This window comes from Perca fluviatilis, chromosome 22, assembly GCF_010015445.1.
Source record: "Perca fluviatilis chromosome 22, GENO_Pfluv_1.0, whole genome shotgun sequence".
NCBI lineage: Eukaryota > Metazoa > Chordata > Actinopteri > Perciformes > Percidae > Perca > Perca fluviatilis.
Window position 1 is genome coordinate 18,302,206 of NC_053133.1, and position 19,382 is coordinate 18,321,587.

General features: G+C 40.7%; 1 protein-coding gene across 1 annotated transcript in view; it reads right to left on the minus strand.

Annotated features, from left to right (window-relative positions):
• The window catches only part of ptprn2 (protein tyrosine phosphatase receptor type N2), a 126,533-nt gene that overhangs the window by 70,740 nt on the left and 36,411 nt on the right, over positions 1 to 19,382 (minus strand). Inside the window, exons 9-10 of the mRNA XM_039790534.1 lie at positions 18,964 to 19,050; positions 12,784 to 12,863 (exon numbers count right to left, since the gene is read on the minus strand). Of these exons, the coding sequence (XP_039646468.1) occupies positions 12,784 to 12,863; positions 18,964 to 19,050 (167 nt within the window). The remainder of the gene's footprint in view (positions 1 to 12,783; positions 12,864 to 18,963; positions 19,051 to 19,382) is intronic.

Consider the following 19,382-nt stretch of genomic DNA (forward strand, 5'->3'; position numbering starts at 1 on the left):
CTGTAAAGGGTGTTTTTTTTTTTTACTACTAAAATAAAAAAAATATTTTGTGAGTTGGCCATACAGCAAAATTAAACGCTCCCTCTGCCCAATCTATATTTTCCTTGAATCAAATTGTTCAACCCTTGTATCATATATACACAAATAAATATTGAAGAAAGTGGCACCAAGAAAATAATGCTCAACTTTTTTTTTGGGGCGTTTTACGCCTTTAATTGATAGGACAGCTAGGTGAGAAAGAGGAGAGAGAGGGGGAAGACATGCAGGAAATTGTCACAGGTTGGACTCAAACCCTGGAACTTTGCGTCGAGGCACAAACCTCTAAGTATACGTGTGCCTGCTGTACCACTAACCCAACCCGGCCACAAGGACCAAAGAAAAATACAAACATGCAGCATGTCTCATCTGATAAAGGTAAAGACAGCAATGGAATCTAGATCTCTCCAGGCCACAATAGTGCATTATACTGTAGATGTCACTTTGCAATATACAGTAAATATCCACCTCTAGAGTTCAGTCACTCCCACAGCTTTACCATCAGTGGGGGGTTCATGCGTTTTGTATGACAAGACACACAGAAGCTGCATGTAAATACAGCTGTGCCGTGGGCATATCTTGGCATTCATGCTTCTCACGCTTCTTATAATGTCCGAAAAAATCAGCTCGTTACAGCCAACATCAAGAAAAAAAAACGACCAGATTTGGAAATTATTTACATTATTATTTTCAGCCAGTTGGGGATAAATGTTTCTTTACCACGCTGTTTTATGTTTATGTGGTGCACAAACCCGAAGGCAACAACAAACACATCTTTCGGACTCTACACAAACCATAACATCTAAATCCACATGAAGACGGAGCCAGCGGTTAGTCGTGGCTGTGACTCGCCTTAATTTCAGGGACACCACAATCTGCATTACAGGAAAAAGGGGGCAAAAGTGGTCCACAAGAACACAAACAGGTAAAGAGAGATGCACAAAGGAAGTGAAAATTGAACATCTTTCATTTTTTCTTTCAAGCACCATGCCAAAGAAAGCTGGTGCTGCACCTGGACATGAATTATAGAGAGGCACTTAGATGAGGGGGATGGGAGACAGAGACAAGAGGAAGAGAGGTGAATGAAAATGAGGGGACACGGTGGCTTTCACGTCTTTCCCATCTGGAGACACTCACCAGGTGGCTCTGTGGGACCAATGATCAATTCACTGTCAATAGCTGCCAATACGGCATAACACTGTGATATAGTGTACTATAGGTTTCATAAAAAGTTGTATTAAATTATGCATAATAGCAAATAATAGGGAAATAAATGCGTTTCAAAAACAATGACAGCTCATTGTGTATCCTTGTTACGAAATGGCCCTCAAATTGTTTTCAGACAGCTGTAATCCTTTAGGGAAAAAAATTAAATAATTATTCTCAAAGAGGAACTACAAAAGCAAATAGTGCTTTGAAGATGGAAAGCCTAAAATGTCACCCACCCGCTTTGAAGCTCCCTGGCTCTCTTTGTTTCTCTATACTTGTAACTCACAAAACCACTGACAGAGCGCATTGCATTCAGGGGCCAATTTAGAGCGGATGTACCATTAAGAGGAAAAACAGAGATACAAACACATGAGCTCAGACAGTGATATACTGTAGAAGCACACACACACACACACACACACACACACACACACACACACACACACACACACACACACACACACACACACACACACACACACACACACACACACACACACACACACACACACACACACACCTGGAAAGACTACATCATGCAGCAAATGTATGGCCATCTTGTTTTGTACCAACCCTTTGTGGTGTCAAGCACTTTAAGTGTCATCTCTGCCGCCTCTTTGATACACACACAAGTCCATTAACAGCCATATTCAACAAAAAAACAATATATATCTCTTCAGTGTACATCTTTAACCTCATTATGAAGAGTTTATGGAACTGCAGATTAGTCACTCTTGATTATATCAAATGTTTTGCAGCTGGTTTAGAAAAGACAGAGAGAGGTTGTAGTGTAGTAATAAATCAGATGAAAGGCCGAAAAATAATCAAAACTATTGTGTTAATCGATTAATCGTTTGTCTTTTTTAAGTAAGTTGTTAAACATTCTCTCTCCAGCTTCTACGTGTGGATTTGTTGCTTTTTTTTCAGCTTATAGGTGGAAAAAAAGTTTCTATCAAGTCACACACAATTAATACATCTCCAGAGTTCTTTAGGTTGCTTAAATTATTTTTCTTTTGGATTTCTGCTCTTGTTAGCAAGCTTACTCCTTTCTAAATGTAACTTAATTTATTGTGTCACATACTGGCTGTTGTATTTGAACAACCAGGAAAATGTTGTTGCATTTCCATTAGAAAGAGATTAATAAAAGCCCTATCAAACTTAAAGCCACTATGTGTACAAATGCGTACAAATGAAGTAGAATCCAAGCCACAGTAGATCGAGGAAAAGCCTTCGAGAATAAGCGCCACAACACTTACCTACAGAGACAGAGAATGAGACAGAGTTTCTGTTTGAATAAAGGAAAATTGAGGAAAATTGCCAGCTTTAATGTGTCTCTAAATGTCAGACATAAAGACATATTCTTAACCTTACAAGTCATTCGGACTATTATTGAGTCCTAAAAATGAATTATCTTGAGTTAAATGTCTGCTAATGGGGTCAGACAATTTCATCTGTTTCAAGAAATGGGGTAAATCAGGCAGCAAAAGTCCTCATACTAAAACAGAGATCTGCATTGTCTTGTTTCATGAAACAGATTTTTACTTTTTAGAAAGTATATGAAGTAGGAAAGACTTATGTTCAGCAAAACGTAATGTGCTCTAGCTGCAAGTTACTTTGGATGAAAGCATCATTCCCAGACAAACAGGAACATAAAGCCTAAGTCAAAAACCTTTAGTTCAGTATAATGGGAAATGTTTCAATGCTTTTCTTTTATTGAATTATGACTCATGCAGTAGCAGGAGATGGAAAGAAGTTCATTTGCATAGCTGTTTGTATCTGCTGCCTCATAAAGTAGCACCCATCAAGTATACAAACCACTGTGCACACAACAAACACGACGCACAAGTGCCTGCTGTTCTCGACATGAGGGCCATCAGTACATGGTCTCTTCACTGTGGGTACAGGCATGGAAGATTAGGGATGGAGGGAACATAGAGATGAGGCGTGGAGGAGGGGTCGAGATGAAGCAAAAGGGGAATAAGAGAGTACGTGGTGGCAGAATCGAAGAGGTTGGATTTTCTGCTCAACACGGTACTCAGCTTCTTCAGCGCCTGCTGTTGTCGCGACAAAACCTCTAAGAGAATACAAAAACATAAAGATCCCAAATGTGGCTTCAGACAGAGGGATATGGAAAGCTTATGAAAGCAAATAATCAAAATGTTCTGGTCTTTGTGAGCAGTATAGATGAAATACAAAAACCTTCTGTAATTTTATTTTAGCGCATTCTGTTTAGATGCAGAAAGAAAACTCTGATGTATGACTATCTCAGAGTCTCATTATGACTTTGTAGCAAAGTGTGCAGTTTTGTCAGTTCATAAAACATGAAGCTAGTGAGCCATTGTGCTATTATGTTCACCAACACATGTGAGAAAATGTGTTGTTGCCAGTCGTCATACTTGGCTCAGCTGGAAATTAGATCATGGTAAAGTCCTAGATAAAAATTGCATCATCAACACTTTGGCTCCAATCCAGAGAAGAACAATTATGAACATTTGGAATCACATTATGATGAGTCCCTGCAAACTGGAACGTTTGTACCAAGCAAACACACATATTCATTAGTTTTGTACACTTTGTATGACTGCAAATGAATATTATCTTCAAAACAAGGAATATCTTAGTCCAATACATGTATGATATGGACAAAATTCTCTATTATGCACAAGGGGGTAAGCTTCGCTTCAGAACTCGAACCTCCTATGGCGCCATTTTGATGCTACAAAACGATCACCTACCGTTTGCATTCCATTGACTGCCATTCATTTTTAAGTCACTTGACAGCGAATAACTTTACATCTGAAGCGTTTAAAGCCTCTATTTGTCCACTGTTTATTTCTAAAGAAACACGACAATGTATAAAAGGTTCCATTACATTGTACCTCACGTTATGGCTCCGCAGCAAACGTTTTTGTAAAAATAGGCTAACGATTGTGTCATAAGTGCCTTACCGTCGCATAGTAGAGGAATTACCGTATGTAACAGGAGAAGCTTGCAGGCAGTTTCAACTTACATGAGCTGTTCAGTTTAATTACTAATGTTAACTAGCATTTTAGTTAGCAATAATTAGCCTGTGCCTATGTTATCTCCTTACATGTACCTATGCCCTCCGTCTCTACAAGATTGGGAATGATTGAGATTTCTCTTGGCACAGCTACCAGAAGACTTACAACTTTCAGACACGTTCACGTCACATTTAGTTGTCTCTCTCAGTTGGAGGCGGCGTAGTAACGCTCAGCGCTCACCAGAAAAGTGCTTCTAATATCCTTCACTGGTTTCCGTCCAGAGCAACGGGATCTGTTGGTCCAGTTTATATACTGTCTATGATTATGCATACGTATGTAAATTATATATTGCAATAATGATATCTACTGGGATATAGTACGTTTTCTGGGAAAAACTACAAAGGAAGTGTCTGTTTTTGACTAATCCAGTGAATTAAATACCTGACAAATCAAGATGGTTCATCACATTGATGAAACAATCAAAGAAGAAGACATGCCACTAGCTTAATCCAAGTGGCCACAAAGTGCATGACAGGAAAAGGCTCTGCCACCAAATTACAGTTTTTTAATATGGGGACAGATTCAGTGATTGTGTGGTCTGCAGAGGTGAATATGGACTGTTAATGTTGCAGAATTATGATGTGTGTGCCACGCTGTTAAAAGTAAGACTTAAAATTAAAATCTGCTGTCATCTTCCTTCAAGAACAAACACCTACCGATGGAAAGTGTTTAGTGTGGGTTTCGACACCAGTATAAAAATATTCATAACCTTGTCAGAAAGTTGGATTTTCTGTCAAAACAAATTTTAGGACAGACATTGTGTTCAATTCAAAAATCCTTAGGATTGGCAATTGAGAAAGTACTTTAATACCATGGCATCATGCTTTGACACACTTCACAAACATATTGCTGTGTTCCTTTCTCAATCCATGTCTTTCTCAGCTCAATGCCCCCCCCCCCCTAATGAAACAATGTATATTCAGTTTTTGTTTACAAACTCAGTGTCTCTCCGGGTGTCTGAGAAAGGTTGCTCCGTTGTTCCAATTTGCGTTGCTTTTCACCCCTTACTTATTAATCTCCCTCCATTCGCTGATAGCTTCGTTTCGTCCACTAGAAATCACTTTCAATTATTCATGCCTATTTTCCCCAAATACCTTGGAGATGGAATTAGCAAACAAACAATGCCAGGCGACACTAATCCTCATCTACAGCAAAGATCCTTTAATGCACTAGAGATCTGGCCGGCTGTTGACAGGCACCTGTTACTGTCTTCAGCTGCTTCGCAACAGCAATGTTGACACAGTAAATATGTTTACAGGAGTGGTGCAGCCCTGACCCTATGAGGTGCAGGGATAATACTGAAGGAAAGGAGAGAGGAATAACGAAGAGCAAGAGAGCATTGAGAACGGGAAAGAGCATAACTGAAAAGGATAAACAGGATAAGGGAAGTGTAAGACACAGCTCAATTCATTAGTTGGGTCATTCTTGGCTCCTCAACACAATAGCAAACGTTTCCACATGACACCTTTTTCTGTGAGACGAGCACAGAGTCTCTGGGTCAGGGACAAGGATAAAAACTGCATGTTTTAGACTGATTTTCCGATGCTAGAATGCCCTGTTAAAACATTTTTAATAACTGTCTTAGACAATTTGAGATATGTTCTCTTCCTGGAGGCACTAAAAGAGAAGCAAAAACAACAAAAAATTAGGATGAAGCATTGTGACCTTGGAATTAAAAAGACATCTTACGCCCTGTTAGAGACGAAAAGTTTTAACCAAAACAAAGCAGCAATATTATGCGGTTTTCTGTGACTCATACAACTCTGGTTATCTGGCATCCTGCAGAAAGCAACCACACATGCACACGCACACACACACACACACACACACACACACACACACACACACACACACACACACACACACACACACACACACACACACACACACACACACACACACACACACACACACACACACACACACACACACACACACACACACACACGTAGAGTAAACAAATTGCAAGTTTACCTATTGCAACTGACAGACAGCAGAAGTTACTGAGATCAGCGAGGCATAAATGTTAAGGAAGACAGAAAAGTGAGAAGTGTCATATCAAATAAGCATCATCATGCATTTATATGCATGCGTTTGTATATACTGTATGTGTGTGTGTGTGTGTGTGTGTGTGTGTGTGTGTGTGTGTGTGTGTATGCCCTCTAGCAGACAGGAAGATGATGCAAGGGAGGGAGCCTGGCAGGGTACAACTGAGACTGAAAGAACATAGTGAGACTGACGGTTTAGACGACTGAGAGCTGGGCTTGTAGCTTGATGACACAGTTTTACACACTTTCCCACACTCTTGCACACACGCACGCACAACACACACACACGCGCGCACACACACACGCGCGCACACACACACACACACACACACACACACACACACACACACACACACACACACACACACACACACACACACACACACACACACACACACACACACACACACACACACACACACACACACACACACACACACACAGAGCCAGGGGCGATGGAGGAGAAGAGACCGTGGAAGACTTTGATCACCGAACTGAGTACATTCAAGCACTCAACCAGAGAGGGCAGTCAGTGATGAGGAGGAGAGTGCCCAGGGAGAGAGGGGGAAGAGGGGAAAGAGGGAGGAAGAGGGAGGGAGAGAAGTCGGTTGTTTTCTGACCTCTACGCTCATTGATACAGATGTTAAGGCATGAACACACAGACAATCAGTTATCTGACACAGACAGCACTGAGTTCTGTTGTATAAAAAGGTTTTCTTGACATGTTTCTTGATTCTGTAAACCCAAGCTGACAAAACTAATTTAATTTCAGTCATATGACCACTGTGTCTTGACATGAGCATATTGAAAGTGGTGGCAACATTCAGAAATTGCAATCCACACGTATTTCTTCAGCCTCTAGCCACTTACTGAATTCTGAATGGTAAATATTTCGATATCAAGTATAAACCTGACACACACCTGTGTCACATAGGAATCCCTGTGGCTTATATTACCTTTACAAACAGTATATGTCCGGAAACAGGCAGCCATAGGACTACAGATATGTCCTCCATGCCTGAGATGCAGGTGGATAAACCATCATGCTGTTTGCGAAGAGAGCAGGTAATTATCGTTGGCATTTTGACAAGTGTTTGCCAGAGTGAAGGTCAACTCTGTCTGCGTGGGAGATCTATGCTAATCTGCTCAGCTGGAAAAGACTACCACTCACCACTCAAATGGAAGCTAGCACCATTACGCAGCCACAGCTACCGTGTTTTCACTTTAGAGTTGTCTGCAAGGGTGTCTGTGTGTCTGTGTGTGTGTGTGTGTGTGTGTGTGTGTGTGTGTGTGTGTGTGTGTGTGTGTGTGTGTGTGTGTGTGTGTGTGTGTGTGTGTGCTTAGGGAGAGTACCAGAAAGAAGAATAGACAGACAGACAGAATCAGGCAGAGACAAATGGAGTAAGATAGAAAAGAAACCCTGTTATATTTAGGCTGGCTCTTTTATGTTTTTAGAACAAAACAATAGACTTAGTGTGGGCAGAGTACATTTCATATCTGCCCACAAAGTATAAAAGTCTCTCCTCTTTGCTTTCAGGAAAACTTTTCATTAAGTGCGTTTGAATCCACTTTTTTATGCAAATATTAAATTTCTGAGTGGACAACCAAAATATTGCAAAAAACATTTTTATACTTGGCTCAGGTGGAAATGTATCTTTAAAAACGAGATGTGACAAAGTAGCAATGGAAACTGACTAAGTGAATTAATCACAACGTACGACTTAAATGTCCACTGGAGCTTCTGCTTCTCTGAAGTGACAAACAAATTGGAGCGGATGGAAACATCAGATCTGTGTGGCGCGCCGCCAACTGTTTATCTGTATCTATGTAGTCTCGCATTTCTAGACCTTCCTGCACAGCGCTGCGGAGGAGGGTCTGCCTAGTCCACACAAAATTCCGGGATGGGAGAAAAACGTGCTCTGGTTTATTTACATTTCTTCAAACCAATCGCAATCGTCTTGGACAGCGCTAAGCGCCGGACGGTGCCGCTGCAAAATAGCCTCGGGAAGGAACTTCTTTTGTATGTTCATGTATGTTCAAAGGTTGTTTTAGTTGTGTAACAGAAAACTCAGATTGGACATATAGTCTAGCTAGCTGTCTGGACATTATACATTTTCTACAGTTTTTGACGATATTTCGTATTTGTGTGTGGGTGTGTGTGTATGTGTGTGTGTGTGTGTGTGTGTGTGTGTGTGTGTGTGTGTGTGTGTGTGTGTGTGTGTGTGTGTGTGTGTGTGTGTGTGTGTGTGTGTGTGTTTGTGTGACAGAAGCAGAGGCAGAAACATGGGGGCAGACATTGTCTACAACCACATCTCTGCATGTCTCCCTCGGGTGACAGCCGTGTGTCAGGGTCTCTGCTCTCTGCTCCAGATGGCCCAGTCAGTTGCTCTCAGGGTCCCCAGGCTCCCAGCGCTCATTGACCAGGGCCGGGGTTCTCACGGCCTGGGGGCCAGTGGACTCATTGCTGTGGCCTGGCCTCTGGGGCCTTTGGGGCCTCAGAGGGGCTCCGGGGTCGCCCAGCCGTGACAGCCAAGACAATAGGAGTGTCCTCACCCAGCTCCCACCTACCAGCCTCTCTTAACACCTACATATTTATTCACTCATGGTGTTTGGCCTAGCCATTCTTGACCACAGTTGGTAGACAGTGGCCAAGTCACCTGGCAATTTTAATATCAAACACTCATATAACCTGTTGATCAAATAAATACAAGTGTAATTATAATAAAAGTGGTAGAACACAAATGTGTCGCAAATCTGGTAAATGATTGATCCAAACAAATTTATACCGTCAATAAAAACAATAATGACAGGACATAATTATATACACTTCATTGAGCAAAAACACCCTTCCACCTACTCGCTGTGAAGTGCACAAACATGTAGAAACAGGGTGTTGTAGATCAAATCCCTCATCGGCTACAAAATTTTGCTTTACAGTGAGCAAAAGCGACTCTGGCAGATCCAATTTCCCCCAACTGAAGGTGATTTACATGTTTAGAAATCACATTGAGATTGAGAGGAAGTAAGAAGGCAAAAAAAGTTGAGTTCTAAACAACACGTTTCAACATTGGTTTTAACAGCTTGACTGCCACTTCATCAAATATTGAATAAATCATTTTCTTGGCACAGTATGAACACAGCTGCAAAAAAAAAAAAAAAAAAAAAAAAAAAAAGAAATCACACATAAACATGCACACATCCGCAAACGTGCACACAAACACGGACACACAGAATGCCTTGTAGTTTTGATAAAGCAGCAGCTTTCTCTTTTGTTTTGCAGCCGAGCAAGGATTAGGCAGTCCGGTTCTTTGTCCTGCAGTTTTCCAGTTGAGCAGAACACAAGAGCCTCTACCTCCACTAATACAATCAGACCTCCCAGCAGGCCTTTCACCACACAGCCGCTAAGAACCTGCTGCCCAAAAGATGCTTTTCAATGAGTTATCAAATCTCCTCTATACTGTCCATGCCTTTCAACCGAGTCTCTTTGTCTATTCTTTTCAATGGAGCATTGAACACATCAAATAGAACTGATGGGCAGATAGATGGACAGCAGAATGTAGCAGAGCCATATTAACCTCCTTCAGATGCTGCAGAGTACAGTCAAGGCAACACCAAAAAGGTTTAATATATTGTTGCATATGATTGTACAATGTACAGTGTGCATGTACAAGTAGATCATTTAAACGAACCACAGACGTTTACAGTCAGTGTATTATTCCAGGTAGTTTTCCAACAGGAAAATTAATCCAACACATTTTTGACAATTGAGACAACACTCACTGCTTTAAGCTTCTCAAATGTAAGGACTTGCTGTTTTTCTGTGTTTTATATAATTTTAAAGTAAATAGCGCTGGGTTTTAAGCTGTTGGTCAGAATGAAGTCATTATGAAGATATCTCCTACCATTGCTATGCAGACGATATTCAACTATGTCTCATTTAAGCCTCAAATGTCACAAAACTGTCTGTTCTACAAAACTGCCTCAACTCTATAAAAAAACTAATTTGAAGATCATTTTTCTATAGCTAAATGCTAACAAAACATCATTATTTCTGCCCTAGCTGGCTTAGTTCCGAAGATGATAGAAAGTCTTGGTTTTCTTTCCCCTTCTGTCAAATCTACTCCCCGTAATCTAGGTTTGTCTAAGGACAAGGCTTTGAGGCTTGACCAGCGTGTAAATTGTTTGGTTCACTCCTGTTTCTACAAGCTGATGAACATTGTGTCCCTAGCATTTTTTATTTTATACTTTTAGCACATTTATTTAGGTCTGCATTTCATGTCTGTTTGATTTTTTGCCTATTATTGCAAACGACTTTGTGGCATCTGCTCTTGAAAGGTGCTGTATAATGTATCTAATGTATCTACTTACTTAATAGTTATTAATAAGCTATAAAAAGTAATATGTTCACAGAATTTTCTACAACCCTTTTTGTTTTGTTTTGTTTTATGAGTGCTATAAAGCATGCTGTGCTGGCTCTCAGCAGCAGGTGTAGCAGATAATACAGCAGGGTTTTTTGATGAGTTCATTAAGAGGCCACGCCATTTATGCACAGTCACACATAAGGCATTGGTCAGCCAGGATTACCCAGGTGGCCATTGCATGCAAGTGTCAGTTTGATTTTCAGATTCCACTTATACCATGCTATTGCTCCACAACCTGGTAACCGCTGTGAAATCACTAGACCAATGTCATATTGTGTTGAATTCAATGTCATGCACCCATATTTGGAGTTGGAATATAGCTAAAAAATGATTTGAAACACTAAAAGCAGAGTTTCACTCCACGTTGTTCACTCCACACTGTGATGGAAATAGAGGGGTGTAACAAGGTAGGAGGGGGGCGCAGGAGATAAAGCTCCAGCTGGATTTGATCTAAGGTCAGTGGGGGCACACATGTAGCTCCAGAGACAGAGGATTTAACCACTCTTCTATCTTCAAGCGCCATTTTTACATTTTTAATACATTTCAAAGGCGCAACCCACGGTCAGTAGGGATTGAACGACAACAACAATGCATCTGAAGTAGTATGATAAGCTCCTTCTGTCGCATTTTACACAGCACTATTCAGGTGGGCTGTATAAATAATTCATCACCACAGGTCAGGCTGATGATCATGTTGACTTAACATTTGGTCTGACATTTCAGCCCTGCTCATGCCTGTCATTAGCTCTCGCCACACGCCACCTCATCAACGTCAGTCACACAAGAGAGGGGGTAAAAAAAGACATGAAGAAGTAGAAAATGAATGGAAAAGAAAGACAGATGTTGTGACACAGTATAATTATTACACCTCATGCAGGAGAGGTAAATCTGCAGCACCTGCAATATTTGCTCATTTAATCATTTTGTTAAACAAACGTTTCAAAAGTGGGATGACGGTGAGGGATAAATACAGATACACACTGTAATCCAACACAACACGCACACACGCACAAAAACTCACACTCGAAAATCACTGAACCAAAGCTCAACTCCCCGGCCCAACCTTTCTTGCGGGAAATCTGTATTATCAGCCATCATCCAGCACGTCCCTGATAGGAAACGAGTTGGTGCCAAAAAATATCGCCACGTAGAAAAACTGAAGCAGCAACACATTTCAGCCAATAACAACACCACCATGTTGATTCCAGTGGGGTGATATTGGATGATATTGACTGTTGGGAGTATTGCTGTGCTTCTCAAAGTCATTTCCGACCAAAGCAAGGACATCGACACACATCACACACATCACACACACATACACACACACACACACATATACACATATACACACATACACACATAGACATATACACACACACACACACACACATATATATACACACACACACACACACACACACACACCAACAGCAATGCCAGGCAGATCGGAGTGCAGACAATGAACAGGGGAGAGGAGGCACAGTGGCAACTCTCCTTTCTGTGGGTGACAGCTCTCCATCAGTCTACATCAAACAAGTGCAAACATGCAGGCAAACACACACACACACACACGCACATACACACACAGAGGAGTATTGTTGGTGCAAACCTGTTTCAACCTGTTAGACATAATACTTTGTATTACACTGTGTGTGTGTTTGTGTGTGTGTGTGTGTGTGTGTGTGTGTGTGTGTGTGTGTGTGTGTGTGTGTGTGTGTGTGTGTGTGTGTGTGTGTGCGCGTAGACGGACTCATCATCTCAGTAATTGATGGTCATCTGTCATTGCACACTGTTGATAATCTTCTTTGGGACAGGGGTTTGTCTGAACAAGATGAACACCAGCCTATCTACTGTATCTGGAGAGACTAATCTGTGTTCTCATTTACTGAAGCACAGACGGTGACAGAGTGGTCTGGCTAGTGAAAATGAGATGAATCGCAAAGAAGGTCATCGACAGCATCATCATGTGATAGGTGATAGAAGAAGAAAAAAATAAACTGCTCTTACCTGCAACTTGAACCAGATCGGCAGTGGTCACGTTGTTGGGGTTGGGGCCAATTCTGAAAGTCAACGCTGGACCCAAGACACTGCAGAAAAACAGCGAAGATAAAGCAAAATAAGATGTTGTATTGACATTTTGAAAATATACTTATTTGCTTTCTTGCTGAGAGTTACATGAGAAGATCGATACCATTCTCATATCTGTCTGTTAAGTATAAATCTGGAGACAAGAGCTGGTTAGCTTTACCAAGCTAAAGACTGGAAAAAGCTAGCCTGGCTGTTCCTGGAGTCTCGACGTCACAGTGACGCCTCTTGACACAAGGCTTTGCAAACACGTTTTACAGTTGTCTATCTCACGAAAGTCTGACAGATAAGATACCTTCTTATTATCATCAATCCAGCTATCTAAACAGGCAGCATTACTCACGTTTTTTACTCTTATTATAGGAGTGTAAACGAAAGCCAAAGCCAAATTTCATGCTTTAAGGTTATTTTCTTCAGGGGGTTGTGAGTCAATGTCAGAGGTGGTCCGCGCCCTTGTTAATAAGACTGACTGCAGAGGGGAAAACAACCTTCTGCCATCTTGTTACTAATACACTTTTTTGTGCAGATTAAACGAGTAAATTAGGTAGCTTCAGATTCACTGGACAGATATAGACTTGGTATCAATCTAATTCTCTGAAACAATGAAGAAAGCTTATTTTCCAAAATGTTGAAGTAGTAAAGGGTATTTACTATGTTAAATTATCTATGTAGCTTTCTATCTATAATGCTTAACTCTACATTCAGTACAGACAATGTCAGAATGCACAAATAAGAGGTGTGAATGATGAGAAGAGAAGCTGTAAAGTAACAAATGCCATATTTCTAAAAGAAATGTGAATCATCATACATTTTCCTTTCCTTTTTAGTTTGAATTCAGCCAAAGACAATGCACGTCATCTGCTGAGCACCTTGTTTTATTTTCACCTACTGTGACCTGTCTGTGCCTATACTCTCCTCTGTCTGGTCAGGAGTCAGCTACACACTTATGTCCCTGGGGCAGTATACATGTTTGAGTTCCCTGAGGTTGGCCATGAAATAAAATCTAACAACCCCACCAGACACTGAAGAACTCCCTGCAGTGGTCAGGAAATACAGCGTATTCTGAAGCAATGTGTACAGAAAGTAATCATATCTACTGTAAGCTCTTAAAACCCCAAATGATTACATTGGATGATGAATTGTTAACAGCTAAAAGAACAAATAAGCAGTTACTTCATCGTCCTGGGCAGGGCTGTCTTTCCAAACAGGTTTTAACAAGGTAACAATAAGCATGTCGTCCTCCACGAATGATGAAGACCCTGTGTGGGCCAATCAGTCACAAATATGGCACCTTGTTTTGAGTTGTAATTGTAGTTCCCCAATGGGCCAATCAGGGTAAGTCTGAATGCTGTGAGTGCATCAGTAAGATAATTTTCCTTAAGTTTTGTCAAAATCAAAATTAAATCAGTGATGTCTGAGACACTGATGATGAACACATGGCAAGTGAGCAAATGAACAATCCAGGAGACAGATGCATCACTCTCTCATGTTCTAGAGTGAGAATTTAAAAATGCCAGAACTGAGCAATGAGATATGCCGTAAAAAAAAAAGCATCTTATCAAGTACTTTCAGTCTTTTAACCTGACCCAAATGTCTTTTCTTTTTAAAACAAGTGAAAAATCTCCAAGTGAGGTGGATACATTTCAACCTGTCTCCAACACAAACCAACTTTTATTAATTTTGTAGAAGCAAGTTATATTTTACTTGATTGTAGTGCAGAAATATTACTACAAAAAAACTACTACTTAAAAAAATTGATTTGTATGTGACACAGGTTGACATAATTTGTGAAGAGACTTTTGGGTTCAATAATGGAAACACTTTACTTGTCTTTGCAGTGCATGTTTCCTTTAAAGTGTTTTTTGTAAAAAAAAACATATATTATTGCAGCTTCAAGGAGCTAAAACCTTCAAATATTCTTGGATGATTCATCAAACAGTAGCTTCTGAGATACTCTATGTAATTGATACATAACAAACTTAAAGATCGTTGGATGGTATGGATAATACTTAGTCCTTAATCTATAATAAATAGTGACTATAAACACTCATGGCGAGTTAAGATATCTACTTGTGCCACCTTTCCATCAACTCTAAATCACTAAGCCATTACACTACGTCATCATGTCTTCACAAGTCCTGGAAAAGTGTACACTCATTTTTAGTGTACTCCCGCAGACTGTACAACAGAGATTTATCAGACTGCCAGAGTGCTGGGACACAGACCCACTCACCATCAGTCAGCCCGCTACAGAGGCAGCAACACCCACTCCGCCAGGGGCAATATGTGAGCCGATACTGCTAGACAGACGGACCCAACCATGCACGATGCATTTGTGAACATGATCACACACACATACATGGCACAAAAAAAAAGTCCTTCTCTAATGCTTTCACCTGGCCTCAGTTTGCTCTCGTAAATGTCAATATTTCCACAATCTTCACCCGTGCCTCCATTCTCCCCAGCCAAAGGTATTCTGCCAGAGATGTTGATGCATCTCAAAATGAACTGACATGACTTATTTTCTTCTTCCAAGCCACACAAACCCTATTTAAATATACTATGGGGAAAAATGCCAACTACAGTTGGGAGATGAAGTTAAGACAGATACATTTTCTGAAGGACTCCACACTGTCTTCTGCAGTTATCTGTGTAAGCTTGGACTTCATATTAGCTCTGCTGCTGGGACATGATGAGTGTAAATGTGCAAACTGGTTGGCGGGTATTGGCAGTGTGTGTGTGTGTGTGTGTGTGTGTGTGTGTGTGTGTGTGTGTGTGTGTGTGTGTGTGTGCGTGCGTGCGTGTGTGCGTGCCTGCCTGCCTGCCTGCCTGCACAGACTGTCTGAGGATGGACTTGTGAGTGTGTATCCCACTCCCCCTAGTGTTTCTGACGAGTAAAACACTTACGTCATCTGAGAAAGGCACATATTATCACCCCACATCTCTTTTGAAAAGAAAATATATGTGCTGATTACTGTAGTAGTAGCCTCAAACGTAACTGTGTTCAGCGTCTGAAAATCTTAACAACATCGAAACATTCAGCCTCTTATTCTCTGTCTGAAATTCTTCTCTCCCTGTCTGTTCTCATATTTGAGTATCTCTTCTCCAGTCTTCCTATCAGGGCTCATCAGAGCGAGCGAGGAAAGAGCGGCCCCCGAAGCAGGGCGCCGTGCTCTGACCCGGCTCCCATACTCGAGCCGACTCATATTTAGACAGAGGCTTTCAAACATTCGCCTACCGTGGCCACACAGTAAGAGGCACAATGGGCTTGTGTCACCTCTCTCCGTCTTGGCTATTTCTACATGAATGCGCTTTTATTACATTGTATAAGGAAAGAGAATGGGGATAAACAAGCCCAACAAAGAGGACATTTTCTGTATGTGTCATCTGTATAGAATACTGTTATCAATATGAGGTGTAATACAGTGTGGAATATTCATTTAAGGCATCAGTCTGTGGCTTTTACACTGGCTTAACAGCTTTAATGCGCTTTGATCATAGATATATGCAAAAGTAGAATAAAGTACATTTACTCAAGTACTGAGTATTCCCAATTTATATTACCTTGTACTAAAACCTAAGAGGAAAATATCTTTTAAGTACACTACATGTATTTGACAGTACAGGTACATTTTGAAGATGCAGAAATACAGATAGAACTTATCTGATGATTTGTTGTGAGACTACACCACCACCAAAGCAAGAGAAAGCAAGGACGAAGGAGAAAAACTAACGAAACAAAATAAAACCGAAATAGATAGATACATGGATAAAAGAAAGATAGACTAAATTAGAAATGGATAAATGAATGAATAAAGAAATAAAACTCTGGCCTGATCCAGCTTTCTGGATCTGTCCTGCTTGCCCCGACACATCTTCATCCCCGGGGCTCGACCGGAGATGCAACATAACCTTTATTTTTTCTCTTCTCTCTCTTTCTCCCTATGATTGTTGTTATTGTTATTATTGTTAATGTCCCTTTTTTTCGTTCCTTTCTTTTGTTTCCTTCTCTCTACACACACAACTCCCATATGCACACATACACCTACTCGCGTGCATAGTAAAATAAGAAATTATAAATGTATCTACATCTCTGTATTCAATTTTACTATGGTACATTAATTAATTGTCTGTATTTCTATCCTTTTTTGTTGTTTTTTCTTCTTGCCTTGTCACGTCTCATTTGTGTCCTACTAAACACCTTTCATGCACAATAAATGAACCCCACTCCAAAAAAGAAACTACACAGTGATATACAGAGAATTAGCTTGACCTTAACCAGCTACAACATAAATGCAAGATTTTTTCAAAGTTTTGGCAAACTGACACCATTAAAAATATGCTGAATTAGCTATTCGCCATTCCTGTTTGCAATGTACCAATGTGTGTACAGATAACTATCACTAGATTATATTGATACTGAAGAAAGCTTAAACATGTGATGATTCTCAGGCAAATTCTGGGATTACATGTAAGGAGGGTCTTTTTAAGCAGCTGTTCTCTAAATGGTATCTTTGGAAAGTGTAAGTCAAATGGAATATAAAAATATGATATCATGTCTGTGTGTTCAGTTTTGACTGAGTTATGACTCAGTCAAAATTGTGCCTCACAGTCTAAAAACTCTGCGTTAATGCATCAGTAAAGCTGGGTGATATGGTTGGAATCAATATCAGGATATTAATACGTTTTTCAGTGTCAAAATATACAAACGTATGCAAAACCACATAATGAAATTCAATTCACTATAATGAACTGTGTTCCACAAGGATAATATTGAATTATCACTCAGCCCTTTTCAGCAAATAACAATAACCAGTAATAATTTGCCAATAATATAACATTTTAAATTATATACAATATATCATTGTGCAGAATGAGTACTTTTAGTTTTGATGCATACTACATTTTGCTGATAAAACTTCTGTATGTAAACTAATGTAAAATGTTGAATGCATGACTTTTAATTGTACTTGTAATAAAGTAGTACTTTATTGTAGTTTTACTGCTTTTACTTGAGTAAAAGATCTGAATACTTCTTCCACCACTGGATATATGAATGCTCATACATTGCAATAATGCCACTGGCTATTCATCCGCATCCAAATAACAACATCAATCACTACTGTATGTGCATCACGAGTTGATTCTGAGTGATATGAAATGACAGGTGTAATAACAAGATTGACTCAATCAGTGCCAGCACGATGACATGTCCTGGTGTTCTTGCTCATTGAAACTAAATCCAAAGCTTGAATTTAAAGATAGGAAGCAGAACATCTCCTTGGTTGCATTTATTTTAAGGTCACTGTGTATTTTCAATGTTGAACACTAGATACAGAGAGTGCTGTCAGACAGTTTTCCCTCTCAGTAGCTATTATCCGAGCCAGAGTACAGCCACAGACTGCAGTGAGTGGCTTTGGTGTTCATATGCTGCGGGTGTTACCGAACCACCCAGACTTCACTTCTCCTGCAGGAGCATCTTGAAAGGCTTGTCAGATCTTAGGCGAACACATCTCCTCTGCCTGCTACATGGGCTGACACCAAATGTACAGCAGAACCATGGTACAAGCACAAACCAGCACGGGTTCAAGGACAGTTCGCCCGCTCATTAATATATTAACCGCCTCCTGCTGGACTACTTTCTCTATTCTCAGCTCTCGATCCACTGCTGCTTCCCTTTCTCTCTCTTCACCTCTCACTGAGAGTTGTTTGATGGCTTGACTGCTCCCTTTTTGACAAGGCGTACAGTGACAATAGTGGCGAGGCAGTGTTTTGAATACAATGGAGACATCAGTATGTGTCTGGAGGTAATTAGGCCTGATTTCTCTCACTGCGAGAAGTCAAACACTCCAAAAGGTCAGAAAAACAACAAACGCCTACAGTCTCTGGCAGCTTGGCACAGTTCCTTCACACAAACAGTCTTTGCAACTTCTGGACAACCTTCACTCTGTTTCCCCGAGCTCAAAGGCACAAAACAAAACCATTTTAAATGCTTTAAATGTGGCCAATTATCTTTTATGTGATGAATGGCTTGTAAACTGCAAGGTAAATCGTTATTTGCGACAATGTGGGCATGTACAGCGTGTTTGTGTTTGTACATACGAGAGCTGGGTGAGGTCTGCTGCATGGAGGTTCAGCCTCTGCGTCAGCCGCTCCATCAGATCCGAGCCCTGGTCAGTGGTGAGGGAGCTGGGGGAGAAACACAGACAGCTGGGCGTCACGTTTCGAGGTCCACACCCATTCAACATCAACACAGCTATTCAGCCGTTAAAATGCTATTTTATTTAGGGAGATGCTGCCACAATTCATAGCCACAAATGGGTCATTGCACACAAGAAAAGCCATGGTTGTCTGAATGGATGTACTGCACACATGTACACACTCGTGGACAAGACACACAGGCACGCGCAAAAACAAACAAACACACAAAGAGCCGTGCCGAGGGAAAAGGGATCAGCTGCCTCTTCAGGCTTGGTAAATCACCTGCTTTTTTCAGCAATGAGACAAACAATAAGGTGCAA